Source organism: Protopterus annectens, chromosome 16.part0, assembly GCF_019279795.1.
Source record: "Protopterus annectens isolate FY-2018-M chromosome 16.part0, PAN1.0, whole genome shotgun sequence".
Taxonomy (NCBI): domain Eukaryota; kingdom Metazoa; phylum Chordata; order Ceratodontiformes; family Protopteridae; genus Protopterus; species Protopterus annectens.
In genome coordinates this window covers 18462442-18489340 of record NC_056750.1, presented here as the reverse complement: position 1 = coordinate 18489340, position 26899 = coordinate 18462442, and the positions used below count along the sequence as shown (strand labels likewise).

General features: G+C 44.1%; 2 protein-coding genes across 2 annotated transcripts in view; both read left to right on the top strand.

Annotated features, from left to right (window-relative positions):
* The window catches only part of LOC122791053 (hamartin-like), a 569544-nt gene extending 548907 nt beyond the window's left edge, over positions 1-20637 (top strand). The window contains exon 5 of the mRNA XM_044058830.1: positions 20584-20637. Coding sequence (XP_043914765.1) covers positions 20584-20637 — 54 coding nt within the window. The remainder of the gene's footprint in view (positions 1-20583) is intronic.
* Position 20638: 1 nt separating this feature from the next.
* The window catches only part of GTF3C5 (general transcription factor IIIC subunit 5), a 761534-nt gene continuing 755273 nt past the window's right edge, over positions 20639-26899 (top strand). Inside the window, exons 1-2 of the mRNA XM_044058829.1 lie at positions 20639-20739; positions 21186-21381. Coding sequence (XP_043914764.1) covers positions 20639-20739; positions 21186-21381 — 297 coding nt within the window. The remainder of the gene's footprint in view (positions 20740-21185; positions 21382-26899) is intronic.

Below are 26899 nucleotides of genomic sequence, written 5' to 3'. Positions count from 1 at the left end.
AGGGGTATTCCTTCACCACAAGCTTTTGTGTCTTACCAGTCAGTCATGCAGGTGTCCACTTCCTCGCTCTTGGTTCTGCCTCCAGTCCTAGTTTTCTTCTCTGTTTACTCTGTAGGGCTGAGTCAGTAGTTTTGCTGAAGTCTAAATAGACATCTGCTGTTGTCAAGGTTACCTGTAAACCAGTCATATTTGACTAAGTGTTTTCTGGCCATGAACCCACGTGGATTGGTTGCATGGAGATAGTTGTACTTACTACTGTGCTTCCTGATGGGATTCTCTTCTTGATGTTCCCTGCTACTGCTGCTAAGATGACTGGCCTGTCACCGCTTTGTCTTGTGTAAGTGTGCTGGATAGAGCCGATAGATTGGCCATGGAAATAACAATCCGTAAGACCAAAAAGTTTGAAAGGGACATTAAAACCTAACAGTCTGGGTTAGCTTATCCTAAACCTGCTAACCATTCTTCCATGCAAAACCATGATAATGGCTTTGAAAGTGGCACCGTATCCCCCGGAGGTGGAGCTGAAGAGCAACCGTCCAACCAGGCCTCTTTAGGAGGGAGTCATTAAGAAGAACGGAAAAGATGCGGAACCATACAAGGCAAGTAAATTATCTGCCACAGATGAATTACATGGACCAGAGTCAGTACCAGAATCGTTTTTATCGCAATTCGAGGAGGCAACAAACCAGATGGGACTAGACTGGTTTGACCCTGTCCCTGTTTCACTTTAACATGATTTATGTGTTTTGAGTAATGGGGACGTTGAGCCTACTGATTCACAGTATGAATTGAGTGAGGTACTGTCTATTTTTACTCACAGTGCAGGTGACTTTTTTGTTGACAACTTATCCACACAGATTTTTGACGTTAATACAGCTAATTTGCTATGTAAGGGCTTTAAGTATGTGCCTGCCAAGCGCTCAAACCTTGTTGATTTCATTTTGGATTTAAAACTCTTTGTTAGAAAGCTAAATTTTCAGTTGCTTTTCGATGCTGTTGCTCATGTTGAAAATACCTATACTTTGAAGAAAGAGTATTTTTAACGCCCCTTGTTAGTTCACTTGTCCTTTTTGAAAATGTGTGAAATTTAATTTAGAGCTATGTTGAGCCATCAGACTAACACCGTTTTTTTCCAACCTGTCTGTGAGTGAGAGTATCCTCTTGAAGAAATTGTGTTTAGACTAGTCACTAAGGGTTATGAAACCCAATAAAGGAGGTAGAGCTGCTATTATGTCTAAACAGGACTATAGTAACAGAATGAATATTTTACTTCTAAATGGAGCTATTTATGAGAAAGTTTCTTTGAATTACGTCCATGTTTCTTATTATAGGATTGATTTACAACTTAAAGACCTGTTTGACCAGGAGCAAATTGATGTAATTTTGTTAATGTTCTAACTGTAAAATTTCCTAGGGTGCCGAGTATTTTTGGCATACCTAAGATTCACAAGGATAGAAATGATCCGCCCATGAGGCCTATAGTCAGTGCAGCTGGGTCCAAGACCCATTTTTTGGGTAGATATATTGACACCAGTCTTAAAAATGTTCTCAAAACTGAGAAAAACATCTGCGTTGACTCTTGGCATTTTTTGACTAAGCTTAAAGTTTTGGCCTACAAGATGAACTTTACCTTCCTTACTATTTATGATGTTAATTTATTCAATGTTATTCCTCATTCTGTAGGTTTGGACTGGTTTGAAGAATTTTTATATGACAGTCATTTTTTTTTTTGACAATAACTAGGTTTCTGTGTTAGTTGCTTTGATGGATATTGTTCGGAAATATAACTTTGTTTATTTTGATGGGCAGTTCTTTGTGCAAAAAAATGTGGAGTTGCTATGGGGGCCTCGTGCCCCCCATTTTTGCTAATATTGTAATGCTTATGTTTGAAAGAAAGTATCCATTTACACCCCCTTTCCATTACAAATGGGATCTGTATTTACGTTATATTGATGATTTATTTTTTGTTCGGAGAGGGGATGAACATGATGTACAGGAGTTTCTAACATATATTAATGAAACTACAGAATTTTTAAACTTTACCCACGCTTATAGATATTTGGATGTCACGATTAAGAAGAACATTGACAAAGCTGAATTTATAAGTGAGTTGTACAGGAAGCCAACTTATTGTAACAATTTACTTCATTACCAGAGTAGCCACCCCGAACATGTTAAGAAGGGTGTCGTGAAAGGTCAATATGTTAGAATTTCGCGTATGGTTAGTCTTGACAATGACTTTTACTCACAAGGGTGTGTTATGAAAGAAATGTTTTTGGCCAGGGGGTACCCTGTTGATTTGATAGTTTTTCAGGATGTTTTAATTATGATGTGTGAAGGTAAATTAAAACCCCTCCTCAGTAAAGATAGCAATGAACAGAATACTTTTCCTGGTGACCCTATATTTACTAGGGCCAATGAGAATTATGCTTGTTCTTTTATTTACTGCATTTTCTCTTGACTATCAGGACATTTACAGTATTTTAAAGAAGAACTGGCGTGTTTTTTATGGACAAGAGGGCATTTTGAGTAAAGTAGGGATGGAGCCACGTTTGATTTTTAGAAGAGGGTTAACTATTAAAAACCTCTTTGAAAAGGAAACTAGTGTTAATCCTTCTATTAGTGGCCTAGGTACCACAAAGTGTGGATTTTGCCCCCAATGTAATTTTATTTTATGTTCAGATAAAAGTAAAATTAATTACACTACTATCAGACCGAAGGGTAAATACTCTGGTTACACATTAGGGGTGGTCTCTGCGGCTTTGTGTGCAAATTGTAAATGTTTTTACATTGGCAAAACCAAAAGACGGTTTAAGGAGAGAATTTATGAACATCTGCGGGACATTTAGAATTGGCAACAATACAAGTGCTCTATGATTAATGGCAACAATACAAGTGCTCTATGATTGATGGCAACAATACAAGTGCTCTATGATTAATGGCAACAATACAAGTGCTCTATGATTAATGGCAACAATACAAGTGCTCTATGATTAATGGCAACAATACAAGTGCTCTATGATTAATGGCAACAATACAAGTGCTCTATGATTAATGGCAACAATACAAGTGCTCTATGATTAATGGCAACAATACAAGTGCTCTATGATTAATGGCAACAATACAAGTGCTCTATGATTAATGGCAACAATACAAGTGCTCTATGATTAATGGCAACAATACAAGTGCTCTATGATTAATGGCAACAATACAAGTGCTCTATGATTAATGGCAACAATACAAGTGCTCTATGATTAATTTCCTGGGCACGAATTCAAGTTTTTTGTACTTGAAAAAGTGACAAAGGATCCTAGGGGAGGTCCTTGGGAAGACTACCTTGAGTTCAGGGAATTGTGGTGGCGAGTAAGACTGGACACACTTACTTTCCCTGGACTAAATGATGGTTTGAATTTTAGTAGTTTGCTAAAGTTGTTTTCTTACAAGACATGATGTGATGAGATTTTTGTCTTGATTTATCAACTCTGTTTTGCCAATTTGGCACATTTCACTATTTTTATATTTGTAGTTTCCATATTTTTAGTTATGTTCATTAAGTTCCCTTTTAGCTGTTCTAGAAGTTTTTGCAGGAGCACCTATTATTGTAATGTCTTTTATTAACAAGTTGGATGCATTTTTATACATGTTTTTATGCACTTGGCACTTTAATTTTTAAATTGTATCATGTGACTGTTTTTTAGTACTATATATGGCTGTAAGTATTTTTTTTATTTATTTGCAGTTGTTTAACCAGGATAGTCCATTGGGCCTGAAGAACCCATTTTCAATGGAGTCCTGGGGAGAAAAGCTCCACATACAGATTACACAAAGGTTAATGTACAAACATAGATTACATGAAGATTACAGAGGTAAGCAAGACTAAGATTAATATACACACATAAAATGCATGAAGACTACAGAGGTAAAACAGACTGATCAAAAGTATTTCAATCAAAGTTAATTTTTTTTTTTTTTTTGGACAGGTAGTTGGGTTCAGTAAGGAAAGGAATTGCTGGATACTAGTAAGGAGTTGTATAAGAGAAGGAAACAATAATTTGTTACCTGGGATTTGAGAGAAGGAAGGGAAAGAGTGTAGAAGTAAGTGTAAGTTATGAGGGATGGGAGCAGGAGCATTCCCATGTGGAAGTTAGATGAGAGTGGAGTGATTTTTTAAAGGATGGGAGGCTAGTAGTGGTACGAATGGGGGGGGGGGGGTTCCATAGGCTTGCAAGAGAGTGTGACAGGAGGTATTGTCCTGGGGGATGGAGGGGTCTGTACACTTCTATAAGGTTTTGATTGTTAGATCTGAGAAGCCTTTGTGTGTGGTGCATTTTAAAGGTAGTGGAGAGAGAGGGACAGAGGGATGGCTGGAAAATGAGTTTATGAGCATAGGTGAGCTGAGTGTAGGAGAGGTAGTTGGGAAGCTCAAGCCAGTATAGTTTGTGAAGAGATTCACAGTGATGGGTTGATGATTTGCTGGTAGTAGCGAATCTGGCTATTTTATTGTAACAAGAGGACAGTTTGGTTTTGAGTGATGACTGTAGGTTTGTTAGAAGAGGGGCTCCATAGAGAAGGGAGGGTAAGAGAAAAGAAGTAGAGAGAGTAAGTTTAGTAGTTGAGGTGAGGAACCGATTGTGTCTGTAGAGCATGCCAAGTTTTTGGTGGGGTTTTTTTATGTTTAGTAGTAGATGGGAGTTAAATTTGAGCCTGTCATCTATTTGAACTCCTAGTAGTTTGGTTTCACTTACCAGCTCAAGAGGTGTTGTATTTTGGCTGGTAATGGAGAATAAATTCCGATCGAAATTCTTAGTTTTAGAGGAGATAAAAATCATAAGTTTAGTTTTAGCAGCATTGAGTGCTAGATGGTTGTCTTTCATCCATTGTTCTGTGGTAGAGAACGCATCCTGAGTTAGTTTTAAGAGAGTTGGTATGGATGGGGCAGCACAGATGATTGTGGAATCATCTGCATATTGGATAACGTTAGCAAGAGGGATAGAGCGGTAAAAGTCATTAATGAAAATGTTGAAGAGGAGGGGGCCCAGTATGGAACCTTGTGGGACACCTGTGGGGGTGATGAGGAAAGAGGAGGTGGCCTTTTTCCATTTGACAGCTTGTTGCCTATTTCAGAGATAGCTGGTGAACCATTTGAGGGAAGAGGGGGAGAGGTTTAGGTTAGTTAGTTTAGTAAGAAGTAGGTTATGACAGATAGTGTCGAAGGCCTTGGAGAGATCGAGAAGGATGGTAGATACAGTGAAGCCAGATTCTCTAGCTTTATTCACAGTTTCAAGGAAGGAAAGGAGGGCAGTGCTTTGATGGGGTCTGAATCCGTGTTGGGTAGGGGTTAATAGGTTATTGTCTAAGAGATGGGGGAGGAGTTGAAGGTGGATACATTTCTCTAGGATCTTAGAAATGGGAGAGAGGATGGCAATGGGACGGAAATTGGAAATATTAGTATTATTTCCTCCTTTGTGCAGGGGAATGATGTAAGCTTTTTTCCAGATTTCAGGAACAAGACCTTCTTGGATAGAGCGGTTGATTAGGATGCTGATAGGGAGGGCAATGGCTTCAGCAGCTATGCTGAGGAAGTATGAGGGAATGTTATCGGGGGCATTGGTGCATGGTTTTAGTTTCTGCAGCAGTTTTCTTATAGTAGAAGTAGGAATAGGTTTAATGAAAAATGGTGGGGGTTGAGAGTGTGAGGAATGAGAGAAAGGAGTTGGGAGGGGAGATGGGTGAGGAGAAGTGGAGGTAGGAGGCAGATTATTTGAAAAAGAAGAGGTAAGTTTGGAAATAGAATAAATGAAGAAAGAATTGAATTGGGTAGCAAGATCAGAGTCTTGTACATTTGAGGGGTTAGGGTTTTCTGTAGTACCAGGTTTTAAGAGGGTAGCTATACCTCTCCAGAATTTTTGTGGGTTGGTTTTATGGTTGCCTTAAAGTTGGACAAAGTAGTTTTGACGGTCTGCTGAGATAAGCTTTTTAACTGAGTTGTGAAGAGTTTTGTATTCATTAAGGTTAGATGTAGATTTGTTCCTCTGGAATTGTGTCCAGGCTTTATCTCTAAGTCGCATGGTGGCTAGAGTACTTTTAGTAATCCAGGGGGTGGCTTTCCTTTTTATTCTTTTGGTTATTAGTGGAGCATGAATATTTAGGAGATGTAGGAAGGTTGTATTAAAGTGGGTTATTGCATTTGCAAGTGGTAGAGTTTTTAGAGGATACCAGTTAAGTGATTTAAGGGTGTCAGAGAAAGCCTCAGGGTTAAAGTTTCTATGACATCGGGTAGTTAAGTAAGTATGAGTAGCTAGTAAGGGAGAAGGAAAATGTATCGTGAAGATGGGAAGGTGGTCACTGAGGGAGTCAGGGAGGGTTCCACTGTCAGGATAGTTGTGGGGGTGGGAGACTAAAATCCAGTCTAAAATGCTGCCACTAGTGAAGTCTTTGGATGGTCTAGTTATGGAGTTGATGAGTTGACAAGGAATAGAAGTTAGAAAGGAAAACTATCAGCAAAGCAGTTAGCTACAGGTCAGAAAGGTAGGATCTGTGTGGAGAGGAACTGAGATGGTACAGGAGTCTACCGAAAAGGAGAGCCAGAGGAGTACTTTTAACTTTGTTCTGATGAAGTCCGCTGAATACTCTGTAAGGTAGCTCATTGGTTCCCTGCAAACTAGCCCATCAGTCCCCTTTGCTTTATCCTCTGTAAGGGCAGCTCTCCACCATCTCTCTGCCTGTAGTCTGTTCTCCATATCCAGCATTGTGTTCTGCAGCATTGGACTCTCTCCTTGCTTTAGTTTTTGAAGACAGAAGCAGACTAATCATTCAGTACTTTTTTCCCAGTCTTTTGTGATCTTCTCACATGTTTGCTTAGCTTAGCCAGATGTCTTATGTCACTGTTGCAGTATTCCTTACTAATGGGAGCCTCTGCCAAGGGGAGCCCTACTTTTGGCCAATATACCAAAGCCTTAAGTATTTTAGAAGGATGTCTTACATCACACATATATTCCCGCTTAGATCTTAGGGTTTAAAGATGACATGCAGATACACATAGATCAGAACTTCTTTGCTGCCAGTCTGAATGCCATCGTTGATCGCTGGGCTGGGCGCTCCTTTGTTACTGCTGGTTACCCAGTCATCTTTAGATAAGTGCCCCATTGGGGTTTTTCTTATCTTGTCTCTTTTTATTTTGGTTGCGAGGTTACATGTCATCCAGAAAATGGAAAATGTCACTGTGGGAGACCACTTCCCCATAAGGACTGTCATGAGCAGTGTTTGCTTTGCTTGCATGCTTCTTATGAACATATGTTGTGCTCTGTTTGTCAAGTGTTTGCCCCTTAGACTCTTCTTGGTAATCTCTTCTCTTTGTCTACCTAGAGAACCACTGTCTTAAGTTGTTGGCACAGGGTGCGATGGCAGAATCACTGGCCTGTGTTAGTAGTCTGCAAAGAAGACCACAAAAGTTAGGTCTGATTCAGCTGCTATACCAACTCCCCTAGATGCCTCTCTTGAGGCTGGTGAAAGCCCAGTTGATTGTTTGGTTCTTTGTCGGATTCCTTTGCTGTGACTGCTTCAGAAGCCGACATGGATCTGGTTTCTCGTATGTCCTCTGAGGCCCTGCAGACATCCATTATGAATGTTGAGAGGGAATTGTGACTGAACATTTCCAAAAGATTGAGAGGTGTTCTGCAGATCCTTGTTGGGAAGGAGATTCCTACTACGTTGATTGAGTATTGGCAAGGGCCTGAACCTCCTAAGAACTTTAGGGCTGACGTGTCTTTGAAAAAGAAGCAGAAAGCAAAACATACTTCCCCTGCTCCTAAGGATCATCAGTGTGAATGGCAGGCTTTCACACATTGGTTGTTTAATGCACTCATGGCCTTTAAGCTGCCCTGGGAGTTTCTGTGTCTGCCTTCCCTTGGTCATCTAGTCTTTGGCTTATTCCTCTCAGATTTCTTCTTCATTACACTATGGTTCTGAGAAGGAGGAATCTGAACTAATGGAGTCTCCCTTTCCCTTTCCTTTGGGGATGCTATCTCTTGTTTGAAGAGTTTAAATGGGGCTCTTCCCAGGATGTCCTTCAAAGATGCATCCGCAGTCATAACAAATGGGTTGTCCTGCCTCGGGCAGTCCTTCGGTCGGCCGGATTCCAAAGTCTGGGTCTGGCCTCGGCTGATGTCGCACTTCACCCGACGTCATAGCTGCTGGGGTATAAAGGCATCAGCCGACGCCATTTTCCTCCATCTTTCTTGCCGCGCGGTGCCCGAAGCAGAAGCTGTTCGCAAGTGCCGGTCGGTCAGATCCAGAGATTTCAGCGTACCGAAGACTTCTAAAAAGCTAAGTACCCCGTTGGGGACTCTTTCTTGCCTCCGCTGATGTCAGACAAAGTAAATAATTGTTTAACTTGTGGGAAACAAATACCTCATAAGGATTTCCACTCTTACTGCCTTCCTTGCTTAGGCCCAGACCACGACGTATCAGCTTGTTTAGCCTGTGCTTCCTTCAACCGACGGACTCTTAGACGTCGGTCGGAGTTTGCGGAAGAGTTTTTTGGCTCCACTTTTGCATATAAAATGCCGTCGGAGACCCCGACTACACATTTAGCTAAAAAACACAAAGAAAAGGACCGAGACTCGCGGCCCATGGTTTCGGCTGAAACCACGGTTAGGCCTACCGCGAGTGTCTCTGTTTCGGCTGAAACAGAGACCTCGGTTCACCCTTCGGCGGAAAGCATGCCTCCGATAACCGAGGCCACACAGGCCATGGCTGAGTCGGCTACAGAAATTCCTGCTGAAGTAGCAGGCACACAAGAGTTGTCTGACACTATTCCGTTGGACATCTCTACTCCTGCACGTGAGGCAGCCAGACCCCCTGCTTCTATGCCTATCAAGGCCTTTTCCAGGGCTAAAGCAGCCAAACTTTCCAAGGCCTTACCTTCAAAAACTCCCTCTCACAGGCCTACCTCAAGTTCCCAGATTCTCAGCCTTGCTGAGGACCTTATTTCTCTGATCAGGGGAACCCATCCTCACCCAGACGGGGCCTCACAAACCCCTCCTGAAAAGAGGCCTAGGACTGAACCCCCTGAACCTCTGTCCTCTGACTCCTCGGATGGTTCAGATGTATCGGACCATCAGGAAGGCCCGTACTCACCTTATGAGGATTCTGATGCAGAAGACTCCATTCCTTCTGCCTCACCTCCAGAAGAATTTTCTTTTGGGGAAACCCTACACTCAATGAGGGAACACTTCCAATGGCAGGGCCAGGATTTTTCTGATTCTAGGAAAAGGCTAAGGACTTTTTTACACTTACCACAGCATAGGCCTTTAGCCATTCCACCTGTACTATCAGTTGTTGATGATGCATACAATGATGCCAGTACTGCCCCTGATTCTCTTCCCCCGGCCCCTGCAAAGCCTGACAGATACTACAGGGTCCCGGATTCTCACTACCACTTGTATAAGGCTCATGCTGCAGACCCAGAAACCATTTCTCAGGGCCCTAAAGGTGTTGCAGCTGCCTCTGCCAAAAACCCACTACCATCTGAAAGAGATTCTAGAGCATTAGAGAGATGGGGTAAAAAGGTTTATACATCTGCTACTCTTTCTGCCAGGGCTTTAAACTGTCAATTTCACATGATACAGTACCAGGATTTTTTGTTAGATCAGCTGAATAAAAAGCTGGCCTCTCCTGAACCTTTAGACCGTAAGTCCCTTCAGGATTTGGTACACAATTCTCAGCAGGTCAGTAATCATTTCTTAAAATGTGGCTCTGATGCACTGGAGGCTTCATTTAGATCAGCTATGACTGGAGCAGTGATTCGAAGGCATGCCTGGTTAAAAGAACAATCCTTACCAGACCATGTTAAGTCTAAACTCCTGGATGCCCCTATGGAGAAACAAAGCTTGTTTGGCTCCCCTGCACAGGAGGTTCTAAAGAAAGTGGAAGAAAAAGCAAAATCTGTCCAAACAGTCAAGGATTTTTTGCAGGTCCAACCTCCGAGGTTTAGCAGAAATTGGCCTTCAAAAAACTGGTCCTTTCCAGACACCTCCAGAGCACAGAGAGGCAGAAATAGACGCCCAAGAGGCAGAGGTCAATCTAGGGGTGCCTACAGGGGTTGTCAGTGGCAACCTGCCAACCAAAGAAGTGCCGCCACAGCTGCGACTGCAACCACTTCTACAGGACAGACACAATGACTTAGCTCTGATTCTGCCTACCAGGGAACAACTGGAAGCACCCTTGGGCGGAAAGCTAGCCTTTTTCTCAAGAAATTGGCATTGTATTACAGGAGACAAATGGACTTTACAAACAATAGACAAGGGCTACAGGTTTCACTTCCACACTCTACCAAAAAAGAGAGGAATGCCAAACCTTCCACCAAGCCAGAAATCAGAGGCTCTAAAACAAATCATCAGTTTACTAAGGATGAGAGCAATAGAAAAGGTACCATCTATGGAACAAGGCCAAGGATTTTACTCCAGACTATTCCTTGTACCAAGAAAAGAAAATCAATGGAGGCCTATTCTCGATTTGTCCGCACTGAACACATACCTCATTGTTCCAAAATTCAAAATGCTGACCCTACAGCAACTTCTTCCCATGTTGGGCAAGGAGTCTTGGCTGGTGACTCTAGATCTCAAGGAGGCATACCTGCACGTCCCTATACGACCAGATTGCAGAAGACACCTCAGATTTCTTGCAGGATCAGAGCATTATCAATTCTCAGCATTGCCCTTTGGCTTATCTACTGCGCCCAGAGTATTCACGAAATGCCTGGCATCAGTAATTGCTCATTGCAGGCTTCAGGGAATTCAAATCTACCCTTACCTGGACGACTGCCTAATACAAGCGGATAACAAGACAAAATTAATAAAGGACTTGGCCAATGTCATTCAACTGCTGCAAGCCTTGGGATACACAGTCAACATACAAAAATCAAGACTAGTGCCATCCCAAAGGATAACATTTTTGGGTGCAGAACTGGACACAATAACTCAGATGGCTTTTCTCACCGAGGAAAAACAAAAGCAACTACCAGTCTATTTCATGGCATTAACAAGACAAACTCAGCTTACTGCAAGGAAAGTCCTGCAGGCCCTGGGTTACATGGCATCCTGCATAATATTGATCCCACATGCCAGGCTGCATATGAGAAAGTTACAATGGTACCTAAGGAATGTATGGTCTCAACACAGACACAGTCTAGAAGCCCAGGTACCAATCATTCCATGTCTGAAAAAAGAATTCCTGTGGTGGGCTCAGGCCTTGTCAGATAAACAGAGGATTGCCTTTCCACAAACCACATCCAAGGCAGACCATCACCACGGATGCCTCAGACCTAGGCTGGGGGGCGCACATGGAAAACAGGTGTATCCAAGGCCTATGGTCACAAGACCAGCTGAATCTACACATAAATTTAAAGGAGATGCTGGCAGTGAAACATGCAATCGAGGCATTCAGACCATTCATCCAGCAAGGACACCTGCTGATAAGGACGGACAATACCACAGTCATGTGGTACATCAACAAACAGGTAGGCACACAGTCATACCCTCTATGCCGGACGGCAATGGACCTGTGGAACTTGGCCCTGAATCTCAACATCCAACTGCAGGCCAGATTTGTACCAGGAAAAGAGAATTCACTAGCAGACAGCTTAAGCAGGACTACCACGGATGCTCACGAATGGATGCTGCATCCAGACATCTTCAAAACCATAACAAAGAAATGGGGAATGCCAGAGATAGACCTGTTTGCCTCCCCACACAACCACCAACTGAAGAAATTCTGCTCAAGAGTATACCACCCACTTGCCTGGAGGGTGGACTCCCTTTCTTTCAGCTGGAAGGACCTGACATTATATGCCTTTCCACCTCTTCCTTTGATGTACAAAGTTCTACTGAAGATCAGAGAGGAACAGCCAAAGGTAATTCTGATAGCTCCAGACTGGCCAAGGCAACATTGGTACCCGCTACTGAGAAGCATGTCTCGGATGCATTCATGGCATCTACCTCTATGTCCTTTACTTCTAACAGAACAATTACAAGACCCTGCATCCAAACTTAAAACACTGCAGCTAACTGCTTGGAAAATTGCATAAAACAAAACCAACTTGATTTATCTCAGAGGGTTAAGGACATTATCCTGGAGGCTCGCAGACCCTCCACAAGGAAAACATATTCAGCCAAATGGAAAAGATTCCTCATTTGGAGTGCAGAAAAGGGAGAAAATGTCACACTAGCAAACCTAGCACACATCCTGGAATACTTAGCAGAACTGTTCCACAATGGCCTGTCCTATTCTTCCATTAAGATACATGCATCAGCAATTTCAGCAGAGTACAACATGGATCCTCCTGTCTTCTCTCATCCTCTCCTCAGACAATTTTTGAGAGGGATCAAAAATGTAAAGCCTCCAAGGAAACCACCTTTGCCTGCATGGGATCTCAATTTTGTGCTAGAAAAATTAACACTCCCCCCCCCTTTTGAACCAGCAGCAACAGCAGACTTACAGTTCTTATCTTGGAAAACTGCCTTCCTGCTAGCAATCACTTCAGCAAGAAGGGTATCTGAGTTACAGGCATTAATGGCAGTGCAGCCTTTCCTTATCTTCCATCAGGATAGAGTGTCTCTGAGAACCAATCCTACTTTATGCCAAAGGTGGTATCCAGGGTATCCTTGAACCAAGCCATACATTTACCTACATTCTTCCCCAACCCACAGAACAGGGGGGAAAAACTACTTCACACCTTGGATGTACACAGACAGCTGCGCTACTATCTGGACAGAACCAAGGCCAGCAGAAAAACTGACCAGCTTCTGGTAGCATATGCAACAGGAGTGCAAGGAAAAGCAATTTCAAAACAGACAATCTCAAAATGGATAGGAAATTGCATTCGATTCTGCTACTCATTTCATGGAAAGACAACTCCTGAAAATATCAGGCCTCACTCCACAAGAGCTACAGCCACCACTACAGCTTTCCTACGAGGAGTGGCTACCAAAGACATTTTAGAAGCTGCTACTTGGAGCTCCGTGCATACATTTGCCAAGCATTATAATCTTCCTTTATACTCCAGATCCCGAGCAGGTTTTGCAACTGCTGTTTTACAAGGGATCTTAACTACACCGTCATTATCTTAGTGCCTCCTCCCCCAGTTTGGCTATGGTATTCTACCCATTTGTTATGACTGCAGATGCATCCTTGAAGGACATAGTACAGTTTTGTACCTACCATAAATGTAGATGTCCGATAGGTATGCATCTGCAGTCAGGATTACCCACCCTCCTTCCCCTCTGTGGTATTCCTAGGGTACTTACCCCTCTTTAGCTAGCTGGGGGAATCTATTATGGTGTATTTGTTTGTATGTATATATGTATATATATTTTGCTTTCTACTGTTTGGAATTATCTGCATTTATCCAAATTTAGCCTTCCTAGAGGGCACCTGGCATCTGGGGCAAGAAACGCTGAGGAAAATGGCGTCGGCTGATGCCTTTATACCCCAGCAGCTATGACGTCGGGTGAAGTGCGACATCAGCCGAGGCCAGACCCAGACTTTGGAATCCGGCCGACCGAAGGGCTGCCTGAGGCAGGACAACCCATTTGTTATGACTGCAGATGCATACCTATCGGACATCTACATTTATGGTAGGTACAAAACTGTACTTTTCTGATGTCCAGAAGTGGTATTATGAACTGCTGTAGATGGATTCTCCTGCTGTCCTTCCTGTTCTTGCTGCCTTGTTGAGCACTTTTTCAGCAGCTTCTCAGGCTCCTGATTCGCAGACACCAGCCCCTAAAAACCTGATGAGTTTTATAAGGTGCCTGATGGTTGTAAGTTTCTTTACAGATGTTCTTCTGCTGACCCCTCTGTTGTCTCTGTTTCTTCTGATAAACCTTCCAAACTGTTGCCTTCCAGTAAATTACTTCCTTCTGATAAGAACAGTAGGGCCATGGAAGGACTAGGCAAAGTTGTGCACTGCTGCAAACCTGGCATTTTGAGCTATTAACTACCAGCCCCATATTAGCAATATATTTTAGCTAGTCTCTGTCTGTCTTGTCAGGTCATTCGTAACCTTTCTGAATTTGAGGGGAGTGCTCCGGCCCACTTTTTGTTTGGCTTCTCTTCTCAATTGGCCTGTCATTGTATTAAATGTAGTTATGATTTATTTATTTAACATTTGTTCACTGGGAAAGTCTGACTGGGGCAGGTCCATTTCAGTGGAGGCCCGGGGAGAAATGCTCCATTTGCATGTCTTTGGAATGTGGGAGGAAACCGGAGCACCTGGAGGAAACTCATGCAAATGTAGGGAGGATGCACAGACTTCACATAGAAGGCATCCCAGATGAAGTAAATCAAACTGGAAAACCTCCTGCTGTGAGGGGACAGAGCTAACTGCTGCATCACTGACACTAATGCTTCTTCTGTAGCTGCTGCCTTTGGTTCTGTTAAGATGTTGTTATTCTTGACTTTGCCTCCAACTTTTCCATGACGATGATGAAGCTGTATTGATGGATGCTCCTCTTGACCATAAAAATCTATTTGCTTCTGCAGCTGCTAAGTTTAAGCCTCGACAGCAGAAGGGTAAGGCCTTGAAGGAAATGAAACGTATATTTTTGTTTCCCCTGTTCCTAAATTTCAAAGGAAATATCCTTCCAAGCCTGCCTTCGTATATAGACAGTGTCCTTATTTTCCCATGTTGCAGTACTCATAACATGAGGGATTCCCCACCTAGGTGACCCAAATGTCAGGCTGGTATACCAAAGACTTAAGCTACTGTTAGATATGTACGACATTGTACATAGAACAGCCGATGCATGCCACAAAAGTGACGTCTGCACGTACCATTTTCAGAACTTCTCTGCCACTAGTCTGAACGACATCTTTCACCATTCGTCTGATCAAAGTTTTCTGCAGTTCAGATAAATGCCCTGTTGGAGAAAACCTTTTATTGCACTTTTGCTACTGCATGTTTGTGAGAGGTTAATGTTATTCAAGAAGGGAAAGTGCCACTGTGGAAGACAAATTCCACACAAAGGCAACCACAGCCTGTGTCTTTTCTGTCTGGATTCTGATCATGACTACAAGGCCTGTGCCATTTGTCAGGTGTTCATTCCTAAAACACTTTGCAGTTATCTGTCGGCCCTTAACGTGCATCTTGAAAACCAGAGACTAAAGTAACTATTGCTAGGTATGGAAGGAACTCCTGGTCCATCAGGTGAGCCCCAGAAGAAAAAGGTGACAAAGGTAAGACATTACTCTTAGGCTGCGTCTCTGATCCCAAATATCCCTCTCAAGGCCAGAGAAAGCCCAGAGGTACGTATGGTGTCTGGTGCTCCTCCTTCAGTGGGTACTTATTAGAAGTCCAAGGGAGGGTTCCTTTGCATGACCGCAGAGGTATTGCAGACATCCACTATGGACAGTAAGGGGGGATTGTACATTGCTGCTTCAGATGTTCCTTGTAGTACCTCTCCTGCCCTTTCCATTGAGGTTTTGCCCACATCAGGTCCAGAGCCTAGGCCTACATTGGCCCTTCCATCTCAGCCTAGGATAGGACTTCCTCTCAAGAGGAAGCACAAACAAAAACGTTTCCCCTACACAGGAACCTTCCCCAGAATGGCACGTTTTTCTCAAGGAATCTTGAATGCCTTTCTGGCACAACCTCCAACTCCAGCATCTCCCATTTCTTCTCCAACCAGGATTACTTCTGCTGAACAAGATACCTTTGAAGAAGATGAATAAGCTTCAGATGAGTCCCTGACCTACCCCTCTCAAATAGACTTTCCTCTGGGTTATACCCCCCTTGAAGTTGATTCCAACGGTGGAGATTCTCCTGAAGAGGACATTACATGTGGAGAAACTATCTCCAAAATGAGGGACTTTTTCATGTGGGAAATGTCCCAGGTTTCAGAAATGCAAAAGAGGTGCTGTGACCTCTTACAAATAGATTCTCCTATCCCTTCAGCAATCCCACCTGTTTTGCCAGCTTTTCAAGATGCCTTTCTTGCATCCAAAAACCCTGACTTAACAGCCTCCTGTTGCCAGCAGGCCAAACCGGTACAACAAAGTCTTTGAATACTGTATTTACCTGTACAAATGCCCTCCTGCAGACCCAGCTGTGATCTCTTACTGCTTGTAAAACCACCAAACTGCGGCCCTCCACTAACCTCCTGCTCTCAGATAAGGAGAGTAAAATGATGGAAAAAAATTGGTAAAAAGGTCTACACCTGCTCGACTCTGGCTTTTAGTGCCATCAGTTTTCAGACACACATCTCTAAGTATGTTCTGGCCGTACTTTTCACAGGCCTGTAAGTTGCTGACATATCTCAGATTCTGTAGCCAAATCCCAGCAGTCTTTCCTCTTGGCATTTTCCTCTCAGATTACCAAACATTCCATTAAATGCATTTATGATGCATTTAAGGTGGCTGCAAGATCAGCACCATCTGGTTCTGTCCTCGGGAGATGATTTCTGGCTGAGATTGCAGCCTTTGTGTGAGGGTTTCAAGGCAAAACTTGTGGATGCACCACTGGACAATGCCACCCTATTTGGTTCATAGGTAGGTACTAGGCTATCCACCCAAGGGCCTAAGTAAGCCTAGCCAACAAGGTTCCCTGGCTTACGCCACCCAAGAAAGTTACTTTCCTGTACTAATGCTGCAGCCCTGTTCAAATCCCTTCAAGAGAAAGGAAAAGAACGTAAACATATTTTTGTTTCCCCAGTTTCTAAATACTGTAGGAGCTACCCTTTTGAGTCTAATTTTGTAAGGAAAAAGACCTGTGCTCCTGCCCAACAATATAAGACGGGCACACGCAGGCAGACTCATCCTAGGTCTCAGCCATCACCTGCTTAGAAGGCCCCCCTTTCCAGACAAGCTAGGTAGCCTCTCTCTCCCTGGCCACTGTTTTAGAAAGCCCTCTTTCCCAGTGCCTTTCTCCTTTCCTTTCAAAATGGACAAGCATTACCACTGACAAATGGGTCCTGTCTATTGTCTAAAAAGGTTACTTTATGACTTGGAAAACCATTCCTCCTTTAATGGGGATTGATCCCACAACCCTCAAAGGACCAGCTTCACCTTTCTCCCAGGTCATTCAAGACTTGCAGTCACAAAGGGCCACACAAGAGGTTCCCTCCTTGGAAAAAGGATGTTTTTAGTTCCCAGGAATGATGGCCCTTGGAGACCAGTTTAAGGCTTGTCCCAACTTGATCTGTTGTTTCAAGTCCCCACCTTCAGGATGCTCACCCTGCAAACTGTGTTTCCACTCTTGCTACCTCAGGCTTACCTAGTTTCCTTAGACATGAAGGACGCATACCTCCACATACCCCATCCACCCTCTAGTCAGGAAATTCTTATTTCCTGTTGCTTCGTCTCATTTTCAGTTCTGTGCTTTGCCATTTGGACTCTGTACTGCTCCAAGGGTATTCACAAAGTGTTTGGCTCCTGTCATTGCCTTTTGCAGACTCCACAGAATTCTCATCTGCCCTTACCTGGATGACCTCATTCAAGCAGAACATCCACACACTTTGCAACAGAACCTTCAAGCCACCACTTCTTTGCTCCTCAGTGTGGAATTCACCCTCCTCAACAGCAGGGCTTCCCTAATTCCTTCTTAGGACCAGGTGTTCCTGGGTTGCAGGATGAGGACAGACCTTATGATGGCTTTTCTGCCTTTGCAAAAGGTGCAGTCCCTGCAGACCTACTTCCAGTAGTTGGTTCCTCTCTCCTGTCGGACTACCAGGGAGTTCCTCAGGATGCTAGGATTCATGGCTTCCGTTATACCAGTGCTCCCCTAGTCAGACTCCACATTTGAAAGTTTCAGTGGTACCTGAAAACACTCTGGTCCCAGCATGCTCATCCACTAGAGTTTGTCCTTCCACTTCTTCCCTGCTTAAAGGAGTTGTTTTTGTGGATTTTGCAAATTTCTCAGAATCCAGGACTCCCCCTTCATCCACTTCCTCCAATTCAAGAAATGTTCACAGATGGTTCAGATCTGGGATGGGGAGCAGCACTGGGGAATGTAAAGGTCCCAAGGCCTGTGGTCTCCCTCCATAAGGAAGCCACACATCAACATCAAAGAGATTGAGGGCTCTGATCCTGGCCCTTCAAGCCTTTAGGTTATCGCTTCTGCCAGGCCCTGTGAAGCTGTTCATAGACAACACCACAGTTCTCTGGTATGTGAACGAGCAGGGGAATATAGTCTTATCTACTCCGCAGATTAGCAGTCCAAGCCTGGGAGATTGCTCTTGAAGCAAAGGTAACTTTGACAGTTGCTTATATTCTGTCAGCTCAAAATGTTCAGGCAGACACTCTGAGCAGATCCATGACACAAGCCCATGAATGGATGATCCAAAGGGGTGTGTTTCTGGACATTCGTCACCAATGTAGCACACATCAAATAGATCACTCTGCCTTCCCTTGAACAGACAACTTCCAAAGTTCTGTGCAGAGTCTCATACCCCCTGGTTTGGAAGGTGGATGCCCTATCATTCTCATGGAATGGGATGTTTCTCTACTCCCCTCCCCTCCCCCTAATTCAGAAAGTCCTGCTGAAGATTCAGAAAGACCAGCCAAAAATCTTGTTGGTGACCCCCCCCCCTTTTGGCCAAGACAGCATTGGTTCCTTCTTCTGCATTTAGCTAAGGGCAATCATCACAAGTTGTCTCACATGGTGGCTCTACTCACACACGACAAGGGATCTTTTATTCACCCACGTTTAGCAACACTGAACCTGAATTTGTGGGTGATAGACTTCTTATTCCTTTTAGGCACCTTTTCTCTGAGGACGTGCTTATATTCCTGTGGGAGACCAGGAAACCTAATGCAAAGAGATCCTACTTGTCCAAATGGAAAAGGTTCTCCATCTGGTGTCTTAATAACGGACCAGATCGATTTTCAGTGGGTATCCCCCTATTCCTTTCTTATTTGTGCGGACTGGCTTATTCTTTGGTTAAAGCTCATGCTAGCCATTCCCTTGTCCTGTTGATTTGGTGGTATTGCCCCTTTTCTCTCTTATCTGATGCAGTCCTTTATGCAGATTGATGTTCTCCACCATCCTCTCATTCTTTAACATTCTGTATGAAAACATATGTCCTAGCCCTGCTTGTCATAGGCCCAAAATTCTGAGTGTCCATTCTCCTGTCCCTTGCTTCTCATTTTCATACCCCGACTCTTTGCCCTGCAGAGTGATACTACCCGGCCAAGCTCAGTCACCCTTCTTTGTTCATCTCCTATGTTCTCTACCTCTTTGTTGCCTGATATCCACGGCCTGGACTTTTACCGCCTTTCTGCTTTAGCCACTCTCCCTCTCCCTTCCATCTTAGTTCAAAGATGTAGTGTATGTTTGTAGTGTAGCACTGAATTCTGCTGTCCATTCTGGCCTTGCATACAGCTGACCTGACCGCTGGATCTCCCCATCCTCCTACCAGATCAAAGCCTTTATGCTTTATTAGGTGCAGCATGCAGTTATTGTACTCCCCCAGTCCTGTTGTCCTGTCTTTCCTCTTCATGCTGGCTGCCAGTGTATGTAGCACTTCTGAGAGTGCTACCTACTATCCTCCTCTTCTGGCATCTGTCTGTCATTTCCTTGCTTCTGCTTGCTGCCACACAGGTTGTCTGTCATAGGTTCATAGGTAAGTACTAGGCTATCTGCCCATGGGCATTTATAAGCCTAGCCACAGAGTGATGGCGTTCGCCTTCCCATTAGATTAGTAACCTGGGCCTCTGTCAACAGGGCTCCTGAAGTGATCCCAGGGTAGAACTTACGATTACCCATCCACCCATCAAGATTTCTCTTGAAGAGGGTAAGAGAGGAGCTTTGTCGAATATGGATTGGGATTCTATTCCAGAGTGAGGGGAGTCGCTGGGACAGGAATCTATCCCTCCAACATGTCCTGTTTATTGTTGTACATAGGTTCAAGTTGCTAGAACGAGTGGTTCTGAGGGATCTCGTTTTTTTTGAGGTGAAGCATGTCCATTAGTTCAGGGTTTGACATGGCCCTATAGGTCAGGCATAGGTCACCTATGAGCAGACGGTAAGCGACTAAGAAGAGCTGGAGCTTTGGTGCCCCCATGCAATGTAGCATGCACGCATTCATCCCTTTGGTGATCACTTTTGGTCACCTTCTGCCTGTACAGTGTGTAAGGCCTGCATCTGTTTTGCTGCACTGTTTTTCAGATTTGCTTGGAGAATTCCCTTTGAACCATATTGGGGCCTTCCCATTTTGGCCTCACCACTTGCAAAACCCTTTGCTATTCTGGACATTTTTTTCCTTTGACATTTGTTGTAAATAGGTAGTGCAGAGACCTCCTCAATTAATTAAAGAAACACGTTCATACAGAAAAGCGTGGAAGGCACTGTCCTTCACAGCAACCTGCATATTTATGTCTTAAGGTAGGATGAAAATGTATCCACACAAACTAATGAGAATATTCTAAATATGAATGTTTGTACTATTTTAAAAGCTGGTAAGTGACATGAGAAGTCAAATTGTCTGTCTGGCTGACCATAGAATGACCAAATAAGACCTATAATTCCCTTTTAAAGTTATTTGAAGAATAAAAAGTAAGAAAGAGTAACATGGTTTGTTTGCTCTTTAGTGCACCGTTGAGATCTGTGGGGACAGTAATTGCCACAACAAAGTGGAAGATTAGAATGGGGTATGGATGGTGTGTGATGATGGACTTTGAACCCAACAAGCGCACCAAAATCAAGTTGTGTGTGGCCCTTTGTGAACTTAACTCTGTTGAGGACTGGTCTATCTGTGTCCTGTGATTTTTATGCATCTTTAAATAGATTTGGTCCTGATGAAGTCCGTATGTTGATTTGTCAGACAAAAGCACTTTTTAAAATGTTCTGGTCCTTGACTACCTTTTAATAAAGCTACATACAGCTGTTCTGTTGTGGCAGTTTATACTTTTTGGTTCTCTGGACCTAAAACTTGCTTTTGGTTTACTTTTTGGGTTGTAAGTGTTTTGTTCACCGCCACACTTTTTGTTTGATGATGTACTTAAGCATTTCATAGACACAAAAGCTTTAAAGTCTCTTCCAGAAAAAAATGCAACAATAGTTATTTGAAATTCAGCAGTGACTGAATTTTGTCCTTCTGGGACCAACTTATTGTCAAAGTTTAAATGCATAAACTGTTGTATTATTGCAAATTTTTCAAACAGTGAAGAGATGTTAAATTGTTCTCTGCCAGGGAAGGCTACAATACTCCTCAGTTATCAAGTGAAAACCTGATTGGACTAAGTAGGGCACGGCGACCTCACAACGCCATCTTTGTTAACTTTGAAGATGCTGATGTGCCAGACAAACCACTTGAAGCAGCTGTAAACAATTGGGCGAAACACAGCTCACATCCAAATGACAAACGATTGGAGGCAGAAGTAAGGAAGGTAGGTGACTGTTTCTGAGCTGCTGCTGTTTTAGCGGGTGGTTCTAATGTGCCTGAAAAAAGTCTGTAATGTTTCCTGTATTGTATCTGTGTATATAGATTGCTAGTAACTACTTGGGATAATGTTGTCCTGTAAAATGTACATGTAGATGGGTACAGAACTGCTAATTAGATAAATAGTTGGTAATATTTTGCAGTTTGCAGTGCTTGTAGTTCTAAGCCAGTCTCTGTCACCAGCTTTTCAAGTGGAGGTTTATTTACAAGGCGGACTGAAAAGTAAGGAGTAACATAAAAGAATGGTCATTAATGCGTTAAATGTTTTTTTCCAGTATTCAGTGTGATGAGCAACAGAATTTGTGTCCCTTGAATAAATTTTTTGTCGTAAGTGGTCAGTAACTTAAGCAGAACTTAAAGGTACTAGTTATTTCTCTTCAGCTTAGCCTTGCAATACAGACAAGGGCAATGCTCTTATTCCATTTCCCGTTTTAATGGCATTTTCCAGAATACCTTTGTCCTTCACACACAGGTCCGTGGTGACCCCTGAACTTTTTGTCGACTCAAAGGTCAGCAACATGATATTGTCAAGTGATTGTGGCCATGTCTGTCCCAGAAGGCACCTCCTTCCTGTTACTTGTCATTTAAAGCATTTCTTTGTATTTCCCTTCCATTCAGTCTGCTAAAGGCAGTCCTTAAAGGTTGCATACCGCCACAAGTAGTATGTTTCCCAGGGTCAACAACCACGGTGCCACAATGTACACACACACACACACACACACACACACACACACACACACACACACACGCATATTTATTTGTTTTACACATGCACGTACATATTTATTTTTTTCAAACACGCACACGCACACGCACACGCACACACACACACACACACACACACACACACACACACACACACACACACACACACAGCAAAGTCATTAACTGTTTAACAGACAGCTAAACCAGCATTGCAACCATACAGTAACCCCAAGTCAAGGGATTGGATCTTAAGTCAAAAGTGTTGACTGAAGTGAAATATACATCCCTTAGCTAACACAGAGGCAACATTACCTTTAATACTTGTAATGACAGCAGTTCAAAATCAGAAAATGTGGGGGGGATTGCCTCATATTCAGATGAGTCTGGCATATCCAAAAGTAACTGCCAAAAATGCAATGTTCATTATTCTGACTAACCCAGTAGCTTTTATCTATATGGGTTGTGTCATGGCTAGCTTCTCAAAACTCTGACTCTCTCCCACATCTTCACTCTGAGTGCTGAATGGCCAGCCCATTTGTGGAGGGAAACTGGCATTCTGAGTAAAGATTACTTCAGAATTTCTTGCAGTCTCAAGGAATAACTGCTGAGGCTTCAGAGGAAACGGCAACAGGCTAGAAGCTTCAGAGAAAGCAGCAACTAGCTGCAGGCTTGATTTCTGGCAGATTTGACCCCCATGAGGGAATCCTTCCACACAGAAAATAATGTCTTTAAATATTTTTGATGCATCTTCTGTTTTTTTGAAGAATGCTGGCAGTTGTTATCAATATCAGAAGTTTCTGGTCAGAAGCTGCTATTTTTAGAACAGGGCTTTTTACCGAATACTGGGACTGATTTTGTGAAAAAAATTAACCGCTTTTGAGACATTTTAACTAAAATCTAAGGATGTAAAGCCTGGAATTTTTTACAAAATTGAAACTGTGTTTTGGTGCTTTTATACACTTTGTGACTTCACTTGCCTTCATTATTTTACTGCTTGAGACATTTTACTTGAAGGTGTTATATTTATGCATTGTGAACTATGTTTCAGGATTGGAAATGTATTTTATCGTTGGTGCTTCAGTATGCTTCCTGACATTTTTTCTTCATTTCTTGTTTTCTGTCAGTGCATTTTCATGAAAAGGACTTTGAGCTCTGTCATGATTTTTGTGTACTGCTTCTGCTTTTGCTTCTGAAATTTGAGGAGCTTTGGAGGGAAGTGTGTGTGTGTGTGTGTGTGTCTGTGCGTCTGTCTGTCTGTGCGTCTGTCTGTCTGTGCGTCTGTCTGTGCGTCTGTCTGTCTGTGTGTGTGTGCGTTACGTGTCTGCTTATCTTCCAGTTGACTCTTCTAATGCTTACTGGCAGTTAGGCTTCTTCCTTGGCTACAAAATGGATTCTTACACCAGTCCTGCTGTTCCTTTTTCCAATGTACCTAAAAGAAAAAAAAAAAAACAGTTGAAACATGAACCCCCGACATCAGATGTGGGGCCACTGTCAATGTCTCAGCTGATGGTAGGTGACTGCAGTTGTTGCGGATTCCTCAGGCCACTTACTGGTTTATTCAAATCCTTGTGGTGTAGACTTGCTGGCCACAGTGGACCAGGGGTCAAACAAGATCTCTTCAGCTGTTCCTGATGAAAATCTCTCTGAGATTTCTGACAGAGACAGAGGAGGGTCTTCTCTTTGTTTGACTCTCAAGCCCCAAACTCTAATTCAGAAGAAAGTTTATAAAAAAAACAAAAAAAAAAAAACAAAACAAAACAGAACTTTCTATGATGGAGTTAAAGACTAGTTCCATATAAATGATGTATTTTTGTGGAAACGAGGCTATTCCATCTAAACTGAGATGTTATGGTATGCTGCAAGTGGATTTTGACTCATGGTACACCCATTCCTCATGCTATGTCAGCATTAGAGGATGTGTTAAATGCTGCTTTCAGTGTCCCCCCCCCCCCCAAAAAAAAGGCAGAACACTAATATGAACCATACACCAGCGGATAATTAGGTGTTATACAGGCTTACTGAGCTATTTCCAGTCTGTCATGTCAGGTTTTGACAGCTTGAGGGACTGCCTTTGCCACACTTCCTTCAGTAGGTAAACCCTGTGTGCATTCTACTATTTCTAACCTGGTGTCTAAACATGCTTTGAAAGGTATGTTAAGACTGCAGGCAGTGTGTCTGGGGCCACTACTACTCTTACTCTTTTTGAAGGTGTGCCTAGATACATACTGAAAAGTTTTTTGTTGAAGTCTAAGATCTTAAACTCTACAGACCAGGAGGTTTTAATGGTCTGCTGTTTGATGATGGAGAAAAATTAATTAAGGGAGTTACTAAGATTTTACAAGTTCCTTGCCATTTGCGGGCAAACCAGGAACAAAGAAATGGCAGGAATGGAGCACAAAAAAAAAGGTGGGGGCCCTTTCATAAAAAGTGGACAGACTAAGTCTTCGTAATGACTGTGCCAGCATTCCATCCCCCCTCTCCTCCTGCCTGGTAGACTGGCTCTCCACCCTTCCCTTTGGCAATAGATTGATCTGAAGTAGGAAACTTCATTTGATCATCAACCTGTGGATATCTGATCCGACCTGGATCCGAGCCGGCAGCTTTCCAAGCTAGAGATCTGAGTTCCAAGCTCCTCCCCCTTACCCACAATGCCCTGCCACCTCCTTCCAATCCCCAGATCTCATTTGCCTCGGCTTTATCAAGCACTGGTTTCTCGAGCTCCTAGCGTTAGGCGATCTGTAAGTTTTAAAATCTTATTAGTTTTTGTGTGTGTGATCGGTTAACTCCTTAGTTTAAACCCCTCTACCATTCCTTTTAGTTTAAAGCCTAGTACTCCCCCGTTTTTTCCCCTTAGGTGTTTGTGTGAGGTGTGTGTGTGTGGGATAATGGCCAAGGCCTCTAAGGCCATTTTTTCTAAGTGCACTGAGTGTGGTCATAAGCTTTCCCCAGCGGATGGCCACACTCAGTGCGTCCTCAGCCTGGGGGTATTGCACTTGTCTTCAGACTGACAAATTTGTGCAGCTTTTAACCCCAGGGCCCTGAGAGATAGGAGGAATAAGCTGATTCTGGTGGGTCTTCTTCCCTCTGAGTCTGCTTCCTCCTCCTCTCCCTCAGTGGCTATGGCCGTTGCCGCGGCTGTTCAGCCTGTTCCCTCTCCCCTGGCTGGGACTCCACCTCCCATTTCTTCTCAGGGAGAGAGGGACTCTAGGAAGGAGAGGGGAGAAAGAGAGAGGGAGAAAGATAGGCATAGGAGCCACAAGCGGCGAGCCGACTCTGCCCCCTTGGCCCCGCCTGCGAAGCTGCTCTCCTCATCTCAGAAGATTTTCGGGCCTTCCTCCCCTCGGCTCTGTTCTCCACGCTTCTCACTGGAGCTGGAGGAGGAGGCCTGACCATCTTCGAGGTTGTTGCGGCAGCCCTCCAGGTCAGCTTCGCGGCCTCTTCTAGGTCGACCCGCAGTCTCTCTGACACTGATATGGACCGGATGATGCGTTGTTTTCTCCAAACCCAGATGCAGATGGGAGTGCTGCTGCCCCCCCCCCCTCCGGGGTGGGGAGTTCAGCCCCACTTTTTGCCCCAATAGCTCCTTCTCCAATCCATTATCTGGTTTCGGAGCCGTCTGATCCGAAGAGTCCCGGGGCCGGGGTTTCAGCACTGACTGTTATAGTTACCTCAACGCCGGCCATGCCCTCGAGTTTCTCGGATCCCCTTTCGGATCTGAGCTCTCGGAGCTGTGAGCCATGCGTCGGATCTGGGGGGGGGGCCCAGTGTGTCTTCGGCAACGTTTCGGTCGGAGCACACGTCCCTCTCGGGTCCAAGTGCTTCAGCTCCGACGCTGATCCCCGCGCCGGATCTGAGGGTGTTAACCATGGAGCCCAGAGAGATTGGTTCACCCTCGGCTTTCGACGTGGTGGAAAGGACTCTCTTGAGAGGTTCAAGACCCCCTATTCTTTCTTCGGATCCAGCCCCCACTCCCTTGCAGCTGGGCTTGTCTTCCATCATCCAGTCCCAGGGACACCCTGAGTTGACGCCCCAGCCCGTTCCAGTGGCAGAACACGGCCCTGTTAGTGAGCCCTCCTCGGACAGTCCCACTGAGGTCCCTCACAAACGAAAGTGTAAGAGGAGGCACTTGGACTCCCCTGAGTCCCTCACGGAGGACACCGATTTGGAAGAAGGGGAAGGCTCCCCCAGGTCACTCCCCGATGACGTCTCCTTTGGAGACATTATGGAAATGCTTCACCTGAAAGGGGGGTGGTCAGCCCAAAAGCCTTCCTCGAATGAGTCTGTGTTTCTGGAGGTGTTCGCAGGCCCGTCTACATCTTAGGTGTCCCCTCCGGCCGACCCTCTGGTTGATCTCATCACTACCAGGGCATGGAAGGAACCGGACACTGTAGAGCCGATCCCCAGGAAGACAGATAGGATTCTCAGTCCCCCCGTGGATAGGACGGCTTAGAGTAGGGGTTCCCCGGTAGATGCCATGGTGGTGGCAGCAGCCACCAAGAAGGAACTCGCTCAGGATAGTTCCTCGAGCCATCCCCCTGATAAGGAGTTTTGAACTGTGGATCGTATCAGGAAGCGGATGTTTGCTTCAGCTACCTTTTCTATAAGGGCGCTGAATTACTTGGCCAATGTAATTAGACTTCAGTGGGATCTGGTGAAAGAATATGCTGAGTCCATGTCTGCCAAGGACAAACGGACCTTCTCGACTCACATGGCCACTCTCAAATCTGTTTCGAACACGTCTATGCGGCTACTTTCCCATG